A 24224-nucleotide genomic window follows, 5' to 3' on the forward strand; every position below is an offset into this window, starting at 1 on the left:
ACTCTTGCAACGTACCTACTCAATATTATATTATTGATGAACCCAAATTTACCCACCCTATCTAGTTGTATTACTACTCACATAATATTATAAACTCTTAAATACCTACTTATTATTTCATATGAAGCGTCTAACTACAAAAAGCGACATGTCCACAATTCAATATTTTCGGGAAACGTTTTTATGTTTCAAGCTTCAATAATTTGTTTTATTGTGAATTTATTTTTTCCGTTGTATTCTATGTCGAAATTAGAACCAAATGGCAATTTGTTTCAGCCGATAAATTATTAAATGTAATAAATATAGGCAAAATAAAATTGGACGTAGCGCTACTTGTACCTCACTTTTTAATTTATTCCGCATAAGGCACATATTTTCATGGCACTGTCATGATTTTACCAGATGCTACAGCATGGGAGACGCCCTTTTCAATATTGAACGTTCCCTTATTAGTTGACTTGAACACGTGAAAAATCAACCAAACTTTAAATTATATGAAACACGGACTTGGCGCTTTTTGTAATAAATCGAGACTTAAAATATTTTTTTTCGTAGGGTTATGTCGCGTTTTGGAATTTATAGATCAATACATATTGTGTAAAATTATACAAAGAACACGTGCATATTTTTTTCTCGATTTTGACCAAATGTGGACTCGCTTTTTGGAATTAAATGCCTCATATTGATAAATACTATTGTAAATGATTTTAATATCGTTCAACTCAGACAATTCAATTTGTTCAGTAACTCCTGAGTAAGTTCTTTCCCTTTTATTTACAACATGTAACTGTACTTTGAGACCATGACGAATAAACACCACTGAAGATTAACATCTATCGAGTCTTATTACTAAACACCGGCCAGCTCACGTTTTTAACCGTCAACCCATAAAAAAACACATTAAAATGGTGGACGAATCCAATATCCTAAGGAGACTTTTGCCCAAATGATTCTTAGTATGGATTTCTACAATTTGTCAGTTGTTTTTTCTGCCAGCTCAGGTGCGAAGGTACTTATAATAATTATCTTGCGAAAATAATTTTAGCTGAGCGGCGTATTGCAAACAATTATTAATAACATGAACCAATTAAGATTCTCGAGTTACCACTTTTATTGTTCTTTTTATCGCAGCAATTTTATTGTAAGCAATAGTGAACCATTTTATACAATGAGTATAAAAATACATGTTTTAATAATTATATTTCTAAGAACTTTTTCGTAGGTATGTACAACTACTATGCATATAAATACCAATTAATTGATACCTACAAATATTGAAAGTTTTTGTGCGTGGACCTTGAAATATTCTAAAAGTATCATATTGATACCATTACCAAGTATGTCTATAGTATCAAAACAATAGGTTTTCTGGAAATATTCGTTTGAATAATTATTATATAAGTAATTATAATATATTATGTTATTATATATTGTGTATTGCGTCAGCCGTAATTGCATTCTTCTAAAGGTTTTTCACTTACGTTCATTATAAATATTACGTTAATACATTTAGATATAGAATATTACAGAGCTACTAATCCGCAATGCCACACATTTTACTACTTACCGTGATTAAATTAGTTATAAAACCTTAAGTAGATAAAATGTAGGTTACCGTTAATTTAAAAAAAAAGTCACCGCCCGTCCCATTTAAGGTTACATGTAAATTGTACGTAATGCATTTCACCGTGGCACAGTTTGCGGTGAGCTTTCTATCAGAAAGAGATGACCGTATACTATAAGATAAGGTATCCAATTTTATTAGATTCGATATGAATATTAATTCAATTATCATAGCCGATTGTGGCAAAATTCATAAATTCAATAATGAAAACCTAACCTAACAAAAAATTATCCAGTAATCGGCTATTTCCAAAATTTGTTTGCCACTGGCTTCCTGTAAACCGACAAGAACCGTGTTTTATTTAGACATGAATTTTATCTCAGTACTATACGACCTAAAGAGGTTGAACAGTCTTTAATATACGACCATATATTATTACCCATACAATATTTCGGATACGGCGAACTGTGTATGTACCTACAGATTTCCAGACACGCCTATTTATTCATGTATTTAGGTATTATTATTTGATTTAAATGCACATAAAGAGTAAAAAAAACTATTCATGATATAAAACGACAGGTACCTAGACACATATTACTAGTTTAAAATTTTTTTCAACTTTTGTAATTTTGATATACTTACAACATATTTTATCGTAACAGACATTTTCAATTGAATAACACAATAATAACGAAATATATGTGCATATTGTTGCGTACATAAAAATTAACTTTAATAAAAAACTAACTGGTTGGTGATATTTGTACTTATTTATTAAATGACTGATTTATATAGATAAGTACGTTATGAGATGGGTAACTTTATCACTGAAAAATTTGCTATGTTTAAAATTCATCAAATGTAGGTGTCAAAAAAGGTTCTTATCGATGACAAATTTTGAATTGCTTGTGATCGCTTCATAAATGAAGAAAGTGAACAACTTTAAAATGAATTATATTCTATACAATATTATTTATCATCATCAGCTGTGGTATACACCAATATAGTATATATTTTTTATCGAAATACAAGATTTTGTACACACGGCGGCTGATGTAGCGTAGCCATCTTTGAAACTGTGGGTTGCGGGTTCAATCCGGCAGATGGGAAAAATAATGCATATTGTTTTTTCAGCGTGTACCTACTCGATCTACTGAATAAAGTTAGTGGGTTGGGCGAATGGACTAAATAATAATTATTTCTCGTAAAGAATGGTACGTTAATAGGTGGGTATAACTTGCACTTCGTAGAGATATATGTTTTCAAATTAGCACTGAAAATTGTATCCATCCAACTACCATTATTTTATGTATGCGTATTGTTCTTAAATCAGTTGTTTAAGACAATTCAGTGGCGTAACAGAATATAGAAAGCTCCACAAAGACAATGTTTTACTTAACTCCCTTTTTATTTAAAGGATATTGTGTACATATAGAATTATTAATCCACGACGTTCACAAATGATATGTTATTTAAATAAGAGTAAGTGAAGCAATTTATAAGAATACCTCATAAAAAGCAACATGTATACGTCTCTAGTCAGAGTATTGATAAGTCGCGCAGCCCTTGTTATCGGTAGGTACTTGAAGTAATATAATATATAATTATTATTATAAGTATGAGTATTTCATGCATTATTGTTATTTTTAAGTTAATAAGTAAGGAATTCAAAGATATAATATTACATACGAGGGTGGGTCAATAAGTCCTTAGAAAAGCCGACAGGTGGCGCGACTAGTACTGTAAGCGGTTTGTTTTCATGCAGCGGCACTACCGATTCAGTATGCTGCGAAGTTTCAATCAGATTGGTCGGGTTGTTGTGTGTTTCTCGTACATTTAAAAAAAAAATTTGCTTGTTTACAAAAATGGAGAAAATTGAGTTTAGAGCTGTTATTAAACATTTTAATATAAAAGGGTTAACAGCAAAGGAAATAAAAAATGAGTTGGATTTAGTTCACGGCACATCTGCTCCTTCACTTGCAACTATTTATAACTGGTTAAATGAATTTAAACGTGGTCGTACATCAACAAAGGATGAACCACGCTCAGGACGTCCTGTAGAGGTGACTACACCAGAAATGATCAATAAAATCCACGATATGGTGTTAAGTGACCGAAGATTAAAGTTGAGTGAGATAATTGAGGTTACAGGGATCTCAAAAGGTAGCGTCATTTCTATTTTACATGACAAATTGGGCATGAAAAAAATTTCTGCAAGATGGGTGCCGCGTTTGCTCACAGTCGACAATAAACGCAATAGGGTGGTGGCCTCTAAAGCCCTGTTGTCGCTCATGCAACGCAATCCGGATGAATTTTTTCGTCGCTTTGTGACTGTAGATGAAACATGGATACACCACTATACTCCCGAGACGAAAGAACAGTCAAAGCAGTGGATTGCGAAAGGCGAACCATGTCCAAAGAAGGCGAAAACCGTAAAATCAGCTGGTAAGGTTATGGCTACTGTATTTTGGGATGCACGTGGAATTATTTTCGTTGACTATTTGGAAAAAGGAAAAACAATAACAGGGGATTATTATGCATCTTTATTGGACCAGCTAAAAAACAAAATTGAAGAAAAACGGCCTCATTTAAACAGGAAAAAAATCCTCTTTCATCAGGACAATGCCCGTGTTCACACATGTTTACGATCAATGGCTAAAATTGAAGAATTGAAGTTCGAATTGGTCGACCACCCACCGTATTCGCCAGATTTAGCCCCCAGTGACTTTTTCCTTTTCCCAAACTTAAAAAAATGGATAAGTGGACAACGTTTCTTTTCAAATGAAGAAGTCATCGATCGGACAAATGCTTATTTTGAGGACCTTCCGAAAACTTATTTTTCTGACGGTTTAAAAAAAATTGAGAAACGTCTAACCAAGTGTATTGAGCTCCAAGGAGATTATGTTGAGAAATCAAAAAAAATACAAAAATAAAAACTGTTTTAATGCTTTTTTCAAAGGAATTATAGACCCACCCTCGTACCTATGTATAAGTAAGTAGATATTTAATATACAACAAATAAATATACGAAATATACAATAAGAGCTTTAGAAAGTTATAAATCATCCAATTAACTATTTTTTTATTCAATGAATAATTCACAAGATTTGACAATGTAACATTTTTAATTGAAGATAGCTACATAGTTTGAAAGCACATCAAAGAAAACTGAAAAGATCTTATTAAAAAATAATACGATGCCCAGCAGGATACAAACCTGCGCCCACTGGATTCGCGCCAATGTGCTCTGCCAACTAAGCTACCTGCGTTATATTCAATTGCGATGTAAATCATTCATCACAAATATATTCAGCTAAGCTGAAATTTAAGATATACATCCCTCCACAGCTATTATATATTTTCATATGATACATTTATTTTAAATATGTTAACATATTATTATAAATATTATTAGCTGCCGCAATGGGAAATTTTGTTGAATAAATTCAAATGAATAGTCTGTAGGTAGATACAAGTTTGACATGCTGTCCACGTATTATGATGACGAAGAGTTTTGATTCTTGGAGTAAAACATGCAGAGTTGTTCGAGGTAAATTGTAGATTTACCCAAGGGCCAAAACATCCTCCATGCAAATAACATCATATTAAATAATAGTAATTTGGTTTGCAAAATTACTTAGTGTTTTATCAAAATCTATTGTGATATTTCAGCCAAAATACATAGTACAGTGCACAAAATGTAGAATCGAGTGCGATGATGGCATCGCATGCACAAATAAAATCACTGCCATTTGAATTCACACATTCAGTTCGGATGCGATGATCTCTGGAAGTTCTCACATACTTGTTATTTTTTTTCCCGCCGTAGATCACATTAAATAGTTAATGAACTACTGTGACTGTATTCTTCAATAATTTGTCTAAATAAGTAGGTACTAAACTATACTAATACCATCGCTTCTACATAATGAAAATTCCTCGGTATTCATAAAGATACTATAACAATAATATTTATTTCATAATTCATTGTACCTACTACATCGTACACCTTATTTTTCTGAAAAACTTAGGTTCCATAAATTATTAACGCATTTTTTAATTAAAAAATGTTGTAATATTAGAGTCCGTCCCCAAAAAAATAGGACTCCGGCTGACCGGAGTCTACTTATTACTGACATATACCTTCCACTGGACCACGTGAAGTATCGGGGCCCGTTGGTAAAAATTTTCGTTCCAGAAAACATAATAACTTGTCAAAATATATGGTTTTGTGATGCAATTTGATGTGATATGATGATTGATATAATTAAATGATAAGTCATATTGTGTAGACCTGGGGGACCGCTTCGAGATGTGGAGTCCATGGTACCAATACACTGACCAATGAACGGCCCCGAATGCTTTACGAATTGTCAGAAATTGTGTTCACATCAAATCGATATGAATTTAGCTAAAAGTCTACCCAAATTATGTTAAATTAATGCTAGTATTCTTTGCTGGAGGTAAATAGATTTGACTGACCTCGTGTGAAATCATACATTTAAACTTGTGTATTAAGTAATATTGCAGTGTGCAAGGGGCCTTGGTATTAATTGTTATTCACCTAAGTATATAAAATCTTAAGTCTTATCAACAATGTGGTTTAAAATTAAAAAAAAAACAATCTTATAGATAAACAAAAGATAAGCTTGGTAAGTGTTTACAATTTACATCATTATGTTTACTATTTATGACAATAACATAGAATAGAAAATAAAAATTTAAACATCTGTTTGTAGTGGAGTACCTACTTATCAGTGGCGCAGGGTGGACGTAGGCTGTGAAGATCCGCCATAATAAGTGCACATTAAACTTTTTCGGTCATGCGTATTTGTTTTCATTGAAATAAGACTACAATTATTATTTACAGATGGTGTTAGTAAGTTTTTAAAATTCTATTAAGCCCTGCCTAATATATTCGTTTATCTATAAAATATCTAAAATTATGCAATTAAATCATATATAACTTTGGATATTTTATAGATAGAATAATATTTTTATCTATTATAGTTTGATTTAGGCTGGGCTTAAGGGGGAGACGCATGCCAGCAGATAACCTAGCGGAAATATACGAAGCTTGCAATTTGAGATTTTTTTTTGATAATTTACAATTTCAACTGTATTAATTAATAAATATGTATCCGAAAACATAAAAAGATTTTTTATTTTTTTTTAAACTTAACATCGATTTTTATAAAAATATAAATGTGTATAACTTGAAATCCTTTTTATTTATGTCAACTCGAGCTTCAATATTGTGACCATGCCTAAAATAAAATTTGATATAAATAAAAAGGATTTCAAGTTATACACATTTATATTTTTATAAAAATCGATGTTTTTTAAAATATATATAAAAAATATTAAAACGATGAATTAGTCAAAAATCTAAGCGACAAAAAACCCTAAACTAAATTTTAATAATAAATATGGCCATAAAATATAATGTAATAATAAGATTTGACCCTGCAACGAATTCACATTTTATTACATTTTTTTACAATTGCCAGTTTATCTCTAAATTTAAAAGAAAAATAAAAAATCTTTTTAGTGTTTTCAGATACATATTTATTAATTACTACAGTTGAAATTGTAAATTATCAAAAAAAAATCTCAAATTGCAAGCTTCGTATTTTTCCGTTAGGTGCCTCTTTTCGCCTCTGATAGTATAAGCATCCCCCTTAATGAATTAAAAAAATATGTGCAATAGGTAATATGTATTCTTAATCCAATGAAAACCGATAAGTATGAATGAAAAAGTGTGCACAATTTTGTGGTATTGACAAAAATATACCAAAACTATTATAGTTTGGTTTAGGAAGGGTTTAATTGATTTTTAAAAAACTAACCAACACCATCTGTAAATTATAGTCTCAATAAAATCAAATACGTATGACTAACAGAGTTTAATGTGCACTATTTATGGCGAATCTTAACAGCCTACCTCCACCCTTCGCCACTGCTACTTATAATGGCTGTTCCCAGTTTGATATCACTCTTTATGACCGTATATAATCCGTATGTATGTCCAGTATAAAACTCAAGAATTTTAAATCACCCATTATTAATTCAGACGCCCACAATGGCCGAGCAGTTTACGTTCTTAGAATATTGTATTTAATCAGTGGTCATGTCATCAATAAATAATTTTGTTAGTATAAACAGCTGTAAAAATGTAATCTGTTTGCGAAAGAAAAAAGGCGAAGTCGAGAATCACTACTTTTCAAGAGAGACATAAGAAGATTGACTTTAGGACCACTTTATATGGGAACTCCAATATTTCTGTGTGGAATTCAATAATTCTGAGGCGTTGATCTGACTCATACATATGTATTATGGTTCATTTGGCATACCTATTTCGTCAATTTTCGTATATAGGTATATTTTTTATTACTTGAGAATGTCTTATTGAAACGGATTGCCGATTGTCATTAAATTATGTTGGATAAGTACTGTCACCTCCGAAAGGAGGGGGGGGGGGCGTAGGATGCGCTGGACCCCCCGGGATGAAGTAATGTCTAGGTGATCGTCTGCTGGCTTCTCCTTTCGGGGACATGCGGGTTTAATTGACAACGCGGATTTACGGCGGAAACAGGGCTTTTATTTTCGGAATATATTTACAGTAAACAATGCAGCGTTTAAAACATGATATTTTTAAAAATAAATAATTCGCAGAGGTGCGTCGGTTCCGAGCGACCGACGCGATAGGTCTAAAAACAACGAACCAATCTCACTCGAAGCGACCGGGCAGTCTCTTGTGCATGCGTCGGCGCGTGCTGACTGACCCATCTGTCATTGCGCACCCCAGAATTAGATTCGACTGCGCAAGTGACGCCATATTGATTCGATGCATGATTTGACATATTTTTACAAAATAACGATATTTCCTACGGGCTAGAAATTTCTGTATTGTAGTCGATCTGATCATGTCTGCATGAATCCGCCCAATGATGATTCAGGCCTCATGGCCTTGGATCCTCTGAGGATGCCATGGTTTAGGCGGTATCAGTACTAAATAATATCTTTTATTTTAATTAATACAACATCTACCACCAAGAATTGACAGTTAATACTATTAAATATAATATTGTTTCTCTTCTGTGGATCCTAAAGGATGGCCTTATAATAATATTCACATTGTAAATGAATTCCTGACTTTGTTGATTCTAATAATAATTCTAATTTTTCTACTTCACTGTGCTACAAATTTAAATAAAAAGTCTTGCCACAATCGTAATCATCAATAGGTGATAATTACTCCAGTTATATAATAAAGGCTTGTTATTTTTTTTTTTTTGCGATAGTGACTTTAAAAAAATGGCAACCAAAGTAGCAGTTGTCACGGGAGCAAATAAAGGAATTGGATTTGCCATTGTGAAAGGTTTATGTAAGCAATTCCAAGGAGATGTTTATCTCACCTCGAGAGATATTTCAAAGGGCCAAGCAGCAGTTGAAGAATTGAAGAAACTCAATCTAAATCCTCTGTTCCATCAGCTGGATATAACTGACCCTGAAAGTGTTAAACGGTTGAGGGATGCACTGAAAGAAAAATACGGTGGAATTGATGTACTCGTCAATAATGCAGCAATTGCATATTTCGCAGGATCAGATGTGGATTTAGCAGTGCAAGCCGAGCATACAATGTTCGTTAACTATTTTTCATTGGTGTCAACATGCAACATTTTATTCCCTATACTTAAGCCTAAAGCCAGGGTGATCAATTTAACCAGTGCTCTGGGTCACTTGACTCATATTCCGGGAGCCGATCTTCGAGCCCGTTTCAGCGATTCTGCATTGACTGAAAGCGGCTTGTCCGATTTGGTCAGAGAGTTTGTTGCTTCTGTCAAAAATCATACACAAGAAGAAAAGGGTTGGGGAAGTAAGTCATATTCAGTGTCCAAAGTTGCCGTAAGCAAGTTGACTTTTATACAAAATCTGGAATATGGGCCTAAGGATATTTCGGTGAACTGTGTTCATCCGGGATATGTCAACACGGATATGTCACTTCACTTAGGACCTCTGACTATAGATGAGGGTGCCGTGTCGACTTTATATCTGGCAATCGAGGCTCCGGAGTCTATCAAAGGCGTTTATATGTGGCGAGATAAAACCATTGTAGATTGGAATGGAAAAAATCCAGGTCTGTATTAATTACATATACCTACAGTAGAACCTCGATATAACGGACTTCGGATATAACACCCAAAATATTCGGTCAAATGTGAAAATTGTTAATAACATTCTGTTTACGCTACATATGTTTAAATCCAAGGTCACCACTTGTAAACAATGTTCTGCGCGTGATAATCATATCATACCTCTCGCACTCGAATTCGAGTCATAACACAGATATTATGTTTACCGCTAAAATAAAAAACTAAACTAAAAGTTGAAGTGTTTCAATATTAAAAAAAAATGCTACCTACTATCTACCCAATAATAATATAGTTAATGCTTACAGCAGATATTAAATAAAATGTCCATTAACAAAATTATAGATCATACATATTCAGCGTGTCAATCGTGATATATCAGTCAATGGAATTGAAATGTGAAAATCTAATAATCATTAATACAGTTTTAATATAATATGATTTCAGTGAAATTTTGAAGGGGCAGCATTAACCATTCCTATTTTTATTTCTTCTGTTTTCAAAATTAACCGTGAGGAAGCTTGTATCACCTCACTTGGTTCGTATTGCAGTACTTACTGTCTGTCGCAGGATTAATGAAAAAGAAATCCAAACGCTTTAAACTATGAACTTTAAGCTCTTTGGGACGGAAGATGAGTACGCTCAGTTAAAAGCTGATGTAGAGTGGGTATTTCAAACAAAGAAGTATATAGGCAAAACTAGCACTGTTATTTAGGAATTCGAAAAGAGATTTGGTGACTTCAAAAATCAGTAGTGGATCATATCGTCGGTATACTGGCAGAAAGCTATAAGTCAAAAATCCTTGTTTTGAGAAAATCAACTTTTTCTAAAATCAAGAAGTTTGGAGCTCTCTATTTTTTCACCTAAATCATTATTCATTACACTCAAACCACTCTATGAAATGCATTAATCATGTAAGAATTCAATTCAAGTATAAGCAAGTATTTTTTGTAATAATTATTGTTGATTTTTTGAATTTGTAAATAAAATGGTGACTTATCGTTTTCTACCAGTACACATTTGGAGTCAATGGAGTGGCAATAGGTTAAATGTTATAGGTAGCTGGCTAGTAATATACAGGACTCCTAATCATTATAGAAATTAATTTTTTTACTTGCAATTTTATATAAATTAGAAATTTACACAGAAATAGAGGTACTTCTGTTTGACATTATTATGAAAAAATATCTACTTTGATGACTTTTTTGTGTATCATTGGTATTTTAATTTCAAATTAAAATAGTCTTTATAATTTTTTTCATACAATCAATACCTAATTAATTATGTCAATTACGTGTATTTAGAGGAGAGGATAAAAATAAAAATGGGAATTACATAGTATTTTGTTTATTAATTTGTTTCCAAAAATATTGAAACAAGAGTTAAGTACCTACCTACCTATGATCTATTTTATAAAAAAAAACATATACGTAATAGTTAATTATGTTAGCCACATTTAATTTTACACAAATTGAGATAAATTACATAAGAGTTATTCCTCTTCCACATCAGAATCAAATTCCGATGGCTCAGGCAATGACGTCCTATCCAATGAAGTTGAAGTAGGCAAATTTTCACACCACGGATGTAGTTCTGGAGGTATAATGTTAGGTACTACGACACATGGCCAAAAAATCTTTATTTCTTCCTAGAAATACATAATTACGAATGACACGCTCTCTACCTTCAGCAATTCGAAGCCTCCGTATCTTTGGTGCATTGCTGTCAATATTTCCCAAAATAAAATCTTATTTGCGCTCAAAACTGCCTGATGCATATAAAATCAACTGTCAATCGATGAGTAGAATGCGCGGGTGACGTACGCAATTTAGTTAAGTTGGTACAAATAGCCGAGCAGTGGCATAAATGTGTACAGCCAAAAAGATATAAGTCACGTTGACGTTTTTGTGCAGCTATAGAAATATTAAATCTCTACGGTCATAAAACTTTAAGTGTACTTATAGTTATTTTCCAGTAAGAAATGCGAACATAATTAACTTAATTCGTATTGACATCTTTATATTACGAAAACAATATATGGAATATGAATGAGCTTGTTTTTCCAGACGATAGAGCGTGTTAAAATCTATCAAGTTGCATTATTAGGTCAAAACAGCTAAATTTTGACTTAACGTTTTCTGCCAGTATACTGACGATATTATGTCATTTCCATTTAAAACTGATTTGGACATTAAAGAAATTGCAGTCATTATAAGTGAAAATAACTCAATGAGCAAACTCAAAAATCTACTCAAAATGAGATATGAATTCTGAAAAATTACTTGATTATGGCCGGCGCAAGAGAAATGATTCTTTTAGACAAAAAAATCCAAATTTTGGTGGTAGATCACTGCAAATTTGGATACAGGGTAGTAGATCACACAGTGGCGAAGGGTGGAGGTAGGCTATTAAGATTCTACATAAATAGCGCACACTAAACTTTGACAGTCACACTTTTTTGTTTTCATTTAACTAAGAATACAATTTGCAGATGGTGATGGTTATTTTAAAAAAAGTCAATTAAACCCTGCCTAACCAAACCATAGTAATTTAGCTATGCTATAAGCGATCCGACAAAAATGGTGCACACTTTTTCAGTCAGCTGGTTGGCATCTTTTGTAATCTTATCACCCCATCGTGTGCGTGGCTTTCCCACTGGCCTTTTCCCCCCTGACTTTCCTTCGAGGATCTTCTTCGGTATCTGTGACTCTGACATGTGCTGGACATGGCCTGCCCAGTTTAGCCTCTGGAGTTTTATGAAGGTGGAGAGTTTTGAGTCTTGGTATAAGCGGTATAGTTCCGTGTTGTATGTAATTCTCCACTCCCCAGTCCGTATATCCGCCTCAGGATTTTTCTCCCAAAGCAGTCCACCATTTCAGCTGCTTTAATATTTAGCATCCATGACTCGCACCCGTATGCAACGACTGTGCGTATGACGGTTTTATAGAGCCGGATCTTAGTTTTTCTGTGGACATTTCTGGATTTGAATATGGGCAGCAATGAGAAGTACAATTTATTTGCAGCGGTTATTTGGGCTTTTATTTCTTCCAGTTCCTCGTTCTCTTTTGTAATATCTGAAACACACAAGCAGTAAATCGAAGACACACACCATGGTGTAACCATCTCGTTCAGTGCCCCGTATATATCTGGGATTTGCCGCACGTATACATTGGCTTCTAGAATACACTACTTCACAACTACCACACTACTATAATAATTGAGCCTCTTGTGGTGTTTAAAAGATATAAGTAGATAGATTGTAGGATAAAAAAAATATTGTTTGTAAGTACCTAATGCAAAGGTCCAGTGGGTTAAAGCCGCGTTGACACGGTCCAAGTACGATCCAAGTAAACTTGGATAGGAATAATTAGTATGAAGATGTCTCATCCAAGTGACAGCTTCATACTATTTATTCCTATCCAAGTTAACTTGGATGAGTAGGACGCGGTCCAAGTAGCTTGGATAGGAATAATTAGTATGAAGATGTCTCATATGAGTGCACTTGGATAGGAATAAAAAGTATGAAGCTGTCACTTGGATGGTACTCGATCCAAGTGTACTTGGATTGTACTTGGTCCGTGTCAACGCGGCTTAAGCGAATTGGTGATAAATTTAATATTCACCATAAAAATACATCCATTATGATATTGTCACCTCAATACTACAACTATGTAGATAACTCTGATTTGGTCATTGTTGGAAAAATGAAATTTAAACTTTAATTGATTAGGTAACATAAATCTAGGCTATAATTATTATTTAAAATAAAAATGGAAAATTGTGCTTATCTAATTGGGAACAATTAAATAATGTTCAATTGTATGAAAAAATATTGTAGATATACTCGTATTAATTTATTTATTTAATGCATTTATGGTTGCAAAGTTATCTAATATTTTCAAACACAAAATTAATACAGTTCCCATTAACTTCTGACTAACCTAGTTTTATCATTTTGTAGAGAAGGAAATGTAGAATCATATTCAATAACTATCTCAAAAACAGTGAAAATCAAGACGTTATCTACTGTCCGACAAGAAGATCTAGGCAATAACCGGAAGTCGCTGGAGTCGAAGTGCGATTAACTAAATAAGAGGGGCTTGTTAGTTCACAGTTTTAACACTGGACAAGAAGATCTTGTTCGACAGCAGTTGTATTATTGAGGTGACGATATGTTTCATCGGTATGAAGGTTTATTTACTTTGCTTGATAGTGAAAATGATTCTTACTAAGTAATATGTTACCTACCATATCTGTATGTGGTCATTTCAATTTGTTGAAGAATAATTTCAATATATTTGTGTTAGGTTACTGACCCAATCCAAATAATGACATTATTGTTTTCAAAACAAACACAAACCACAAAGCAAATGTTTTTATACTTTCTAAATTAGTGGGTAATAAAGATTTGTTATTTAAAACCAATATGTAGCTAAATTTTTAATATAAATAACATGAAAATTGATTTAAATATGTCATTAGTACTTGAAACAGTCCAATACAGAGGATCTATTTAATAAACTATTCGAACATTACAATAATATAACTATAAAAAATGGATAAGAAAGTTGCAGTAGTTACCGGTGGTAATAAGGGAATTGGTTTTGCAATTGTAAAAGGGTTGTGTCAAAATTTCCAAGGAGACGTCTACCTCACTGCTCGGAACGTGACAAAAGGCCAGGCGGCAGTGGAAGAGTTAAAGAAACTTGGACTCAATCCGCTATTTCACCAATTGGACATAACGGAACCCAGCAGCATTAAACTATTCAGAGATTTTATAAAAGAAAGGCACGGCGGAATTGATATCTTGATTAACAATGCTGCCATTGCATTCAAAAGAGATTCTACAGAAAACTTTGGTCAACAAGCTGAGACGACGACATTCGTGAATTATTTTTCTCTCATATCGACCTGCAATATTCTACTTCCACTGATTAGAACAAACGGGAGAGTTGTAAACCTTACTAGTTCTGCCGGACATTTATCGAGATTGCCTAGTGCAGATCTCAGATCTCGATTTGGAAATAATAATTTGACTGAAAGCGGTTTGAGCGAGTTGGTAAATCAGTTTGTTGCTTCAGCGAAAAAAGGGAATAACGTAGCGGAGGGTTGGGGTGGTAATGCTTACTCGATTTCTAAAATAGCCGTCAGCGCTTTGACTTTTATTCAAAGTCGAGAATATGGTCCAAAAAATATATCGGTCAATTGTGTCCATCCAGGTTTCGTTGATACGGACATGACCTCACACAGAGGAATTTTGACTGTAGACCAAGGAGCTGTTGCTCCTTTATATCTGGCCCTCGAAGCTCCTGAAAGTGTTAAAGGGGTTTATATGTGGTACAATAAAACTATTGTAGACTGGTATGCAGCAGCCTCACCCAGTGAATAATTTAATTTGTTTTTACAATAATAATTAAGTCACATAGTCGCTAAACCCGCTCAGCGCATCTATTCTATACATATACTGCTATCGGCAGCTATAAACGGTGGTTTTGTATCGTAAATAAGTTGTAATTGTTACAATAAGTGCTATGTTTTAACAGCACCTCTCTTGACTGTGCTAAATTTTAGAGCGATATAGACATTTTGACTGTTTAGACAGCTAACTCTTATTGTAACAATTATTATAATACAGTCCCACTCGGTTATTACAATCACGGATATATGTGATACACGGATATAACTCGTTGACATTTTAGTTTATGATTTTCTCCATACATTTATTCACTTTTATAACGAGCTACGTATCAGTTATACCGAGATAAAATATCGTCAAAATTTTTCTTAAAACTGTTAATGTGTCGATCGTTTAAAAATATTCCGACCCTAAGCAATAAAATCCGACCGGACAGGATGCCACCGGAATCGGATTACGTTTAGAACCTAGTTAAGTGTCTAAGTACCCACCTAATTGGTGTTTTCGCCGACAATATTGAAAAAGTATACATGCATATGGTTGAAATTGCATGTAAAAAATCCAAGGTTTATGAAGTCACTAGGTACCTACCAGTGTTCATTACTATAAACGACTTCTTTTGTAGTTTATGAATGCAATGCATATTTCGGGGAAAAATTCTAATTGTGTATTTTTGTTTGAATTGCAACTTTTTGTGTTATGTGACCGCTCATTGAAAAATACATATTCTCTGATATAAGGAGGTTGCTTATAACGAGCAAATTCAGTCGGTCCCATCTACCTCGTAATGACCAAGTTCGACTGTATTTCGATACAAACATATGAAAAACTACTCTCGATAATTGCCGATAGCAGTCTTATGTATAGAATAGATACGCTGGAGGAGTTTTGAGTAAATCACAAAAGTCTATTATGTGCTTATATGATGATTTTCAATGTAATTTAAGTTGTTATATTTCTTCCGATACAATATAACAAAAGCTAAAATAAAACCTTACATCCAATTTATGTGCTGCATTATTCCAAACAAAAGTATTTGAATCATCTCAAGAGCGGGCTTAGTCACTTACCTCATGCATTAATAATTGTTAACAGAGCAGAATTGGAGACGCAGTCAGACTTTGATGTCGAGAAATGATAATTCAGTAGTATCCCATATTTGTTTTAATTGATATACATATATTTTCAAAAAGTTAACTTCACATCTATTTAGATTTCATAGTGTTATCTTCTTCTTCTTCTTCCACGGCGCTACATCCCGGGGTGGGATGTGGCCTCCTCCACAACCGCTCTCCACTCACTCCGGTCTTTCGCCACACTTCTCCAGTTACCGGGTCTTCCTATATGAAGTCAGTCCACTTCTACGGCGTCAGCCCATCTCCTTCTTGGACGGCCTCTGGGTCTCTTCCATTGGGGTAGCCACTTCGTCATGATCCTTGGCTTGGCATGACTTCACATCTTTCATAGCGTTATGTATTTCAGTGGCGAAGGGTGCAGGTAGGCTGTTAAGATCCGATGTAAATAGTACAAACTAAACTTTGTCAGTCAAACGTATTTGTTTTCATCGAACCAATACTGCAATGTGTAGATAGTGTTTGTTAGTTTATAAAATTCAATTAAATCCTGCCTAATCCAAGCCATAATAGATAATAAGTAAAAAAATATTTGTTTATCTATAAAATATCTAAAATTATGCCATTAAAATCATACATAGTTTTAGATATTTTATAGATAGAAGATTTTAATAATATTATGTATTCATAATTCAACGAAAACAAATAAGTATGACTGAAAAAGTGTGCACTATTTTTGTCGGATTACCCATAGCGTAGCAAAACTATTATGGCAGGGTTTAATTGAATTTTAAAAAGTAACCAACACCAACTACAAATAATAATTGTATTCTTAGTTCAATGAAAACAAATATGTAAGTATGACTGACCAAGCTTAGTATGCACTATTTATGTCAAATCTTAACAGCCTACCTCCACCCCTCACCACTGATGTATCTGAATAAAGAATAAAAGCAATTATTAATATGGTAAAAACAACTTCTTTAGATTATTATGTTATAAAAATACAATAATTCACAAGTATATAAGGTTTAATTAAGTAACTTAGTATAAAGGACTTTTTAAAAAAATGAATGTGTAATGTATATGTATGTAATATATAATGTAATAAAAAGGGTTTAATAAATATGTAAGTTGTTTTTAAATTTCTTTTTTATATAGCTATCCCGCATTTATCAGGATTTTATCATTTTAGGGGTCTTGTAACTGTGCTAAAAATAAAGCATTACCTATGTAAAAAATAAACCAAATGTAATAAAAGAATTTATTAAGAGACAATTATCAATTATGAATTCGCATAAAACACGTCATGTCATGTAGTATATACTATTTCCACTTATTTTAATATTATTCAGATTATGTTATAAACTTGTAGAAGTGGTCGAGGATCGTATAATAGTTTAGTTTATCACGAAAACTGGTAAAATTAATATTAACGGCATACAAAGCACACGAATAAAATTAATATGAGGCCCCACTGGATTATTCAAAAGAATACAGCAATAACAAGCGTTTAAACATCTCCCTTGGCGTTATCTGGAATTATCAAACTCTTCTTTGAATCTCCTGGTTGAATCAAATAGTCAGACCAAAATTGAGCATTTGTCTCCGTGTGTGGTTGACGTCAGAGGCTAGTAATGTTGACGTTTGTGTATAGCGATTTGAACGTATGCTAAAAATCATGGTTTTAATCGCGACATCTGATTGGTTGGCTATGTAGAGAGGATTAATTTATTATTATTATCGTCAAGCACAAATTACATTGGCCGATTCTCAGGCTAACCATCTGGCGCGATCGCCCTCGATCATGAAAAGTCACCTTTGAGTACCATTTTCTGGAGTCGTGAGAAGTTGCGAGCAAATTGGAACAATTCCTATTTTTTGGGAATGATGCGTCAATTAACCTTGAGCTTCCATGAGTGGCCGTGCATGCTATGTGCGCGATCGTATCCTGTCTTGCATTTAACATAACAACACAAATTTGACGTTTACATATTGAAGGCTGCCTGACTTTATTTAAGTAGGTAGTATTTTAACAGACAGTAATAATACAAAACAAAAATAATTCCCTAGTAAATACAATCACCAATTCGTTACTTGTTTAAATTTCATTTGTTGCTTTACTAATTATAATAATTATTGTTCATATTAGCAACTTATGTAATGTTATGGACCAATCAAATCAAGCGCCAACACGATTGATTCGGTAGGTAATAATAATTGCTATTTAAAGTCGACGATTGCTCACAATGAATCTGGTTGGGTCTGTTAGTCTAGAGAAAGTTTGGCGACTCAACTCAATATAGAATTTTTAATTTTGATTTTTTGACAAAACAGGGCAGAATTGAAAACTCGCACCTGAATAAACTGCTAGACCTATCATACATTCAAAACTAATTTTATTGAAAAATCGGCCAGAGCGGGTTGGCAACTAAGCGACTCAATTATCAATTAAAATATTTTTTTATGTTATAATAAATTGAGTCGAATGATAAAATATGTTTCAGCGGGTCTATACGCAAGGCCGCTAAAGTGATAAAGAAGTATTTACGGCTAACTAGGGTAGGTTTGTATGTAGTTATTAACACTTATTGTAACAATTACAATAAATTGGTTGGTATTGTTGCAATAAGTGCTATATTTTAATAGTGCGTCTCTTGGCTGAGATAAAATTTAGAGCGAGAGCGAGAGAGAGACAGTTTTGACTGATGAGACGGCTTACTTATTGTAACAATAAATTAATATAATACGTCAATACAATATAATGTATGTTAAGTATCTTATCTTATGGTTATAAATACTATCACTTTAGCGGCCTTGTGTATAGAATAGATCCCCAGGAAGAATATTGATACAAATCATACCTAATTACTTTGTAAAACTTTTTTTTACAAATAAGAGTGAAGATAAGAAAGATTACTTAAAACTGATTACATGATAACAAGTCTTTATTAGTTGTAGATTAAAAATTATTGATAAGTAGTAACAATTACATATTGAACTAGGGGTCCATTTATCTGGATCACCCAATGTTAAAACTTCAATTGAACTAGTTGCTCTTCAGATAAAAATATTATTTTTCTCAGAGACTTCAACAAAGAGGTTTTTAGAATAAGTGATCATAGACAAGAATAATATTATTGTCTACTATAAAACACCTGACATTTTCCGGTTTACGGCATTCCTTTGTAAATTTGATTTGATTGAAGATTGAAGGTTGAATTTGGTTGAATTCGTAGCTATTATCCGCCGGCCGGTATAAATATTTTTCCAACATCAATCGTTGATTATTATTACAAAATGGCAACCAGAGTAGCAGTCGTAACTGGGTCGAATAAAGGAATAGGATTCGGCATCGTCGAAGGATTGTGCAAAAGTTTTAAAGGTGACGTTTATCTCACCGCCAGAGATGTATCGAGAGGACACGCGGCCGTTGCCAAGTTGCAAGCGGCAGGATATAACCCGCTGTTTCACCAACTGGACGTCACAGAACCTGACAGTATTAAAGCACTGAGAGATTTCTTGAAGGAAAAATACGGCGGCTTAGATTTATTGGTTAACAACGCGGCGATTGCGTTTAAATCGGCTGCGACGGAACCGCTTTTGGAACAAGCCGAACAAACTACGTTCGTCAACTACTTTTCTCTGGTATCCACGTGCAATATTCTATTCCCTCTTCTCAGGTCAAAAGCGAGAGTTGTGAATCTATCCAGTTCTGCCGGACATTTGTCGAGAATTCCCAGCGAAAGTCTACGCAAACGCTTCGGAGATGTGAAGCTTACCGAAAGCGATTTGTCAGATATCGTCAAAGAGTTCATTGCTTCTGTGAAAAACGGCAAGAATGTTGAAGACGGCTGGGGTAACAGCACTTATGTCGTATCAAAAGTTGCAGTGAGCGCTTTGACCTTCATTCAGAATCGTGAGTTGGGCCCTAAAGACATATCCGTGAATTGTGTCCATCCAGGCTATGTCGACACGGATATGACGTCACACCAGGGGCATCTGACGATCGAGCAGGGCTCCGCCGCTGCCCTATACTTGTCTCTTGATGCTCCGGATAGCTTGAAAGGCGTTTATATGTGGCACGATAAGTCCATCGTTGACTGGTATGGCACTCCCCCAGGCATGTATTAATTTTTTAGTTACAAATATTATGTTCATGGTAAAATTACTGTGTATTGTAATTTTTTTTATAGGGAAATGATTTAAAATCATTGATATACTTCAACACATTTTGCGCAGCTTTGCTACAAAGTCGCTCAAACTTTAAAAGAATTAAAAATCACAATTTAACAAATACATAACCTCTTTATCCATTTTTCGTATAATCGAGTAGTAAGAGAGATACTGATCTGCACGATCAACCTCTTTCATATATTTATTAAAATTCTATAACACAGCGGTTTCCAAATGTGGTGTCTCATATTCCAATCGATGTCATGGCTCTTTAAAATGGTAGACGGATGTATTGTTGAAATCATTCGAACATCTCTCTTTGATTCCCAGAGCTGTAACAATACCTTTGCCAACGGAAAATACTTAATCAGCATAATAACGGCAGCAATTAATACATTTGAAGATTGGCCAGTCACCGTCTTTGATGATCATTAGTGTTTACTTTAGATTTCACTTCTGCCAACACTTTGAAGATTGAATTCAAAGTGTTTTTCACGAAATATCTTGTTTACCAGCCATTTTATAAAAATATTGATTATTAAATGAGAACAAACACAAAACAATAATTAGTAATCACACACGCATTAACTATATACTTAATGATCGATAGTTAAGTTTCAGCCAGTTGGCAATTGAATATTATCGGTACAGATGAAATTAATTAACGGATTATGATTACTTATTAACTATTAAGCACGTAGGTCAACTAAGAAGTCGTGACCGGTGGGTGTTAATCAGTGGAGGTGACTGCAGTATGATTGATTGAACTAATCGGCTTTTTGGATGTGTTTGTGATGATCGACTCGTAAGTGATGGGATTTCCTCCGGGGAACACTTTCTGTTTGTTGCGTAAGCGTCGTCGTTGCTAGTGTTCCAACTTGAAGTTTGATGGATCATCTTTGGCTATTGCGTGACGTCAGGATCGGCGCTATCATTATTGTGAAAGACATAGAGTAGAATATGGTGGACTGAGCAAGGTAACATTTGCTTTGCTGCTATTGCCGGTTCGTCATATTAATATGTGAAGGGTATGTAAACCGTTGATGCGATTCTGAAGGAGAACTGCAACTGAGTCATTATTATATAATACTTAGATATTTGCACATGAAAGTTATTGAAATAGTACAGTCAATTAAGAACAGTGTGAACAGAACAATTGTAGGAACGTAACTTGACCTATGTCGAGAATGCCTGTAATATAAGTTAATATTATACCCCATTTAAATGTGCATGAATTTACTGCTGACAGTACGTATTATCGCGGCCATAACAAGTTACAAGATTGCATGCAGGAATCAAAAAAGTTCAGAAGCTTCTGAATTTTCACGCGACAGTTGGGGTTGTTCAATATCTGCGCCTGCGCTGTAGAACGATAGTGGCGAACCTGCCGGTAAAAAAAACTAACTACACCGCACCGCGCAGACTCATTTTGAGGTTAATCGATTTTCATGACCTGTCAAATTGTATTGGACAACATCGCGTCTCGCTTACTCTTGAAGAATGAGATTGGCAAGACAGACACTTTTACGTGTAAACTGTTATTATCGCGATAGTTTAAAATAGACACACGATTGCTGCAAGTAAATCATGCACGTGTACAGGCTCTATTACCTTAAGAGGAGTTATTGATTATACTGTATTCTTATCAAGTAAGAAAAAAGCTTCTAAATAAAATATTCTATAATTTGTAATAATCTTCTTTTTATCGATTTAATGCATAATAAAAATTAGTGATTTTAATTTAAATTTTAAATATACAATAGTAATATTTTTATGGAAAAGCACGGTATCTATTAGAGAGTTAATGATTAAGTATGCCTAAGTAAATATAAGTAATAAAGATTATAACATATTCCTGTGAGTATATTTTAGAGCAGAACCTTCTTTTGCAGGTGTGATAAAATTGAAATTTTATAATTCTAAATCTGTTTTTTTATATATATTACTCATAGTTACTGATTTACTATAAAAGACTGTACCCAAATACCTATAAATAATACGTGAAATTATAATGAAAATGTAAATAAAAGTACCTACCCATATGAAATGTTATTGTTTTCTTTTTTTTCTTTTCTAAATTGATCTCCGATGTATATTATTAACACACTGGCAAACAATTGTTTAATGTTTTACCATCATTTATGGCACTACAACCCTTGGCCTCCTTTAAAAACTTCCTCCGTCCTGGGCGATCCGGCACTGACACTCTCCAGTTGCTTCGAGTGAGCATTCTTCTCAATCTTCGGTCTTCCAGGCAGTGGCGAGGGGTGGAGGCAGGCTGTTAAGATTCCACATAAATAGCGCACACTGAACTTTGTCAGTCATACTTATTTGTTTTCATAAAACTAAGAATACAATTTGTAGATGGTGCTGGTTAGTTTAAAAGAAGTCAATTAAACCTTGCCTAACCAAACTATAAGAGTTTGGGTATGCTATGGGTGATCCGACAAACTTTTTTTTTTCCGACCATGTCCGATCCTACTAGGATCATATGGCCCTCCAAAGAGTGGAATTTTGTTTTTACGAGAAATGCATGTCAGCCACTTGCTCAACCTATTAGGTCCATACTCTGACTCATACACAAATTGAAATTGACATAATTGTTATCAGGCACTAATCTTTTGGCTCATGAAAAATATATTATGTGCTATCAAAATTATCTCTTTTTCTTTCGCCGACAGATCACGAGCCTAATACTACAAGTTTCTAAGTGTTCTTCCTTGAAAAAACAAACTCAACAATGAAGTAGTATTCTAAGCTGCCACATTGTTATTTTTGTTTCGTCAAGGACAAACACTTAGAACCTTGTAGTTCTCCTCTCGCGAGATGTCAACTCCGTAGTGTTAGGATTGCTTATTAGCCATTTGTTCAATCCCTTCCCAACAAACATTTATATAGTCCGAAAGTCAGAAATTTTTCCACATCATACATCAAACATTGTATTCCAGTTTTTACCAAAATAGAGTTACGTATTTCTTCTGTGCAAATAGTATGTTTGAGAAGACACTTCAATGAAATACATACCTACTTAATTCATTTCACCTTGATTTTCTAATCTTCTCAAATCATATAACCTTTGTACAGGGCTTTTTTTGTAATGTAACGCGGTGTAATATAACCTTTTTTTATGGAATTTTTAATGTTTCAAAAGCAATTAGACGAAACAATGTTCGCGCTTGCATAATTGCAATTCATATTTACATAATTCGTAAAAATGGTAAAATTGGCGCTTTTTGATCCTTCAAAATACGTTGATCAGTGGTTATTCGGAAGAAGACATTCAGTCATAGACACTAATACTAAGAAAAGGAATCGAGACGATTTGCCTGACGAGAATTGGACAAAACTTTGGAAATCTCTATAAACTTTTATTCAACTATGGGTATTATGATGTTTTTATAATTTTATGTTTTACAAATTTAGTTGTATAGGTATTTGTTTGTTTGTTTAACTTTAGATTTGACATATTGTCCAAAAAAAAAAAATGCGGTTCGTGGTACATGATATTTGAATATGATTTTCTTTAGTAAAATGCTTGACAAAAAGTGAGTTCCGGCACCTTTTTTTTTTTTTTTTTTTTAAAAAAAGGCCTGCCTTTGTACAATATAGCCCAAGGATATTGTATGCATGGTTCCCATACCCTGAGCGGGCCCCCAGGCTACTAAGGTTAAAGGCAGTATGGCGCTCTACAATAACGTTTTCCAAATGGTGTTTGAGGTAAAATTAAGTATTGAGTATTTAATATATGTTTTAGTGATTTTGAGTACTTTTTAATACATCCAATCAAAGACATTGTTAATGGACAACGCACTCAATATAGTAGCTAGTAAGTAAATTCC

At 33.7% G+C, this 24224-nt stretch overlaps 1 protein-coding gene and 2 pseudogenes across 2 annotated transcripts; all 3 read left to right on the forward strand.

Moving 5' to 3' along the window:
• Nucleotides 1-8825: 8825 nt before the first annotated feature.
• LOC147069611 (carbonyl reductase [NADPH] 3 pseudogene) lies at nt 8826-12788 on the forward strand (annotated as a pseudogene). The gene has a single exon (XR_015071159.1). The product of XR_015071159.1 is annotated as a carbonyl reductase [NADPH] 3 pseudogene (transcript).
• Nucleotides 12789-14275: 1487 nt separating this feature from the next.
• On the forward strand, nt 14276-15109 carry LOC147069612 (carbonyl reductase [NADPH] 3 pseudogene; annotated as a pseudogene).
• A 4108-nt stretch (nt 15110-19217) lies between these two features.
• On the forward strand, nt 19218-22428 carry LOC147069613 (carbonyl reductase [NADPH] 3-like). The gene has a single exon (XM_085950342.1). It carries the CDS (start codon nt 19510-19512, stop codon nt 20341-20343), a length of 834 nt encoding a protein of 277 aa, XP_085806468.1. The 5' UTR covers nt 19218-19509; the 3' UTR covers nt 20344-22428.
• Nucleotides 22429-24224: the final 1796 nt, after the last annotated feature.

Source organism: Rhyacophila brunnea, unplaced genomic scaffold (assembly GCF_057557595.1).
Source record: "Rhyacophila brunnea isolate RB1 unplaced genomic scaffold, BYU_Rbru_1.0 scaffold_23, whole genome shotgun sequence".
Taxonomy (NCBI): Eukaryota; Metazoa; Arthropoda; class Insecta; order Trichoptera; family Rhyacophilidae; genus Rhyacophila; species Rhyacophila brunnea.

Bases quoted from the DNA above. Each gene is read 5' to 3' on its own strand.
- LOC147069613 (XM_085950342.1), top strand. From the start codon at position 19,510: ATGGCAACCAGAGTAGCAGTCGTAACTGGGTCGAATAAAGGAATAGGA.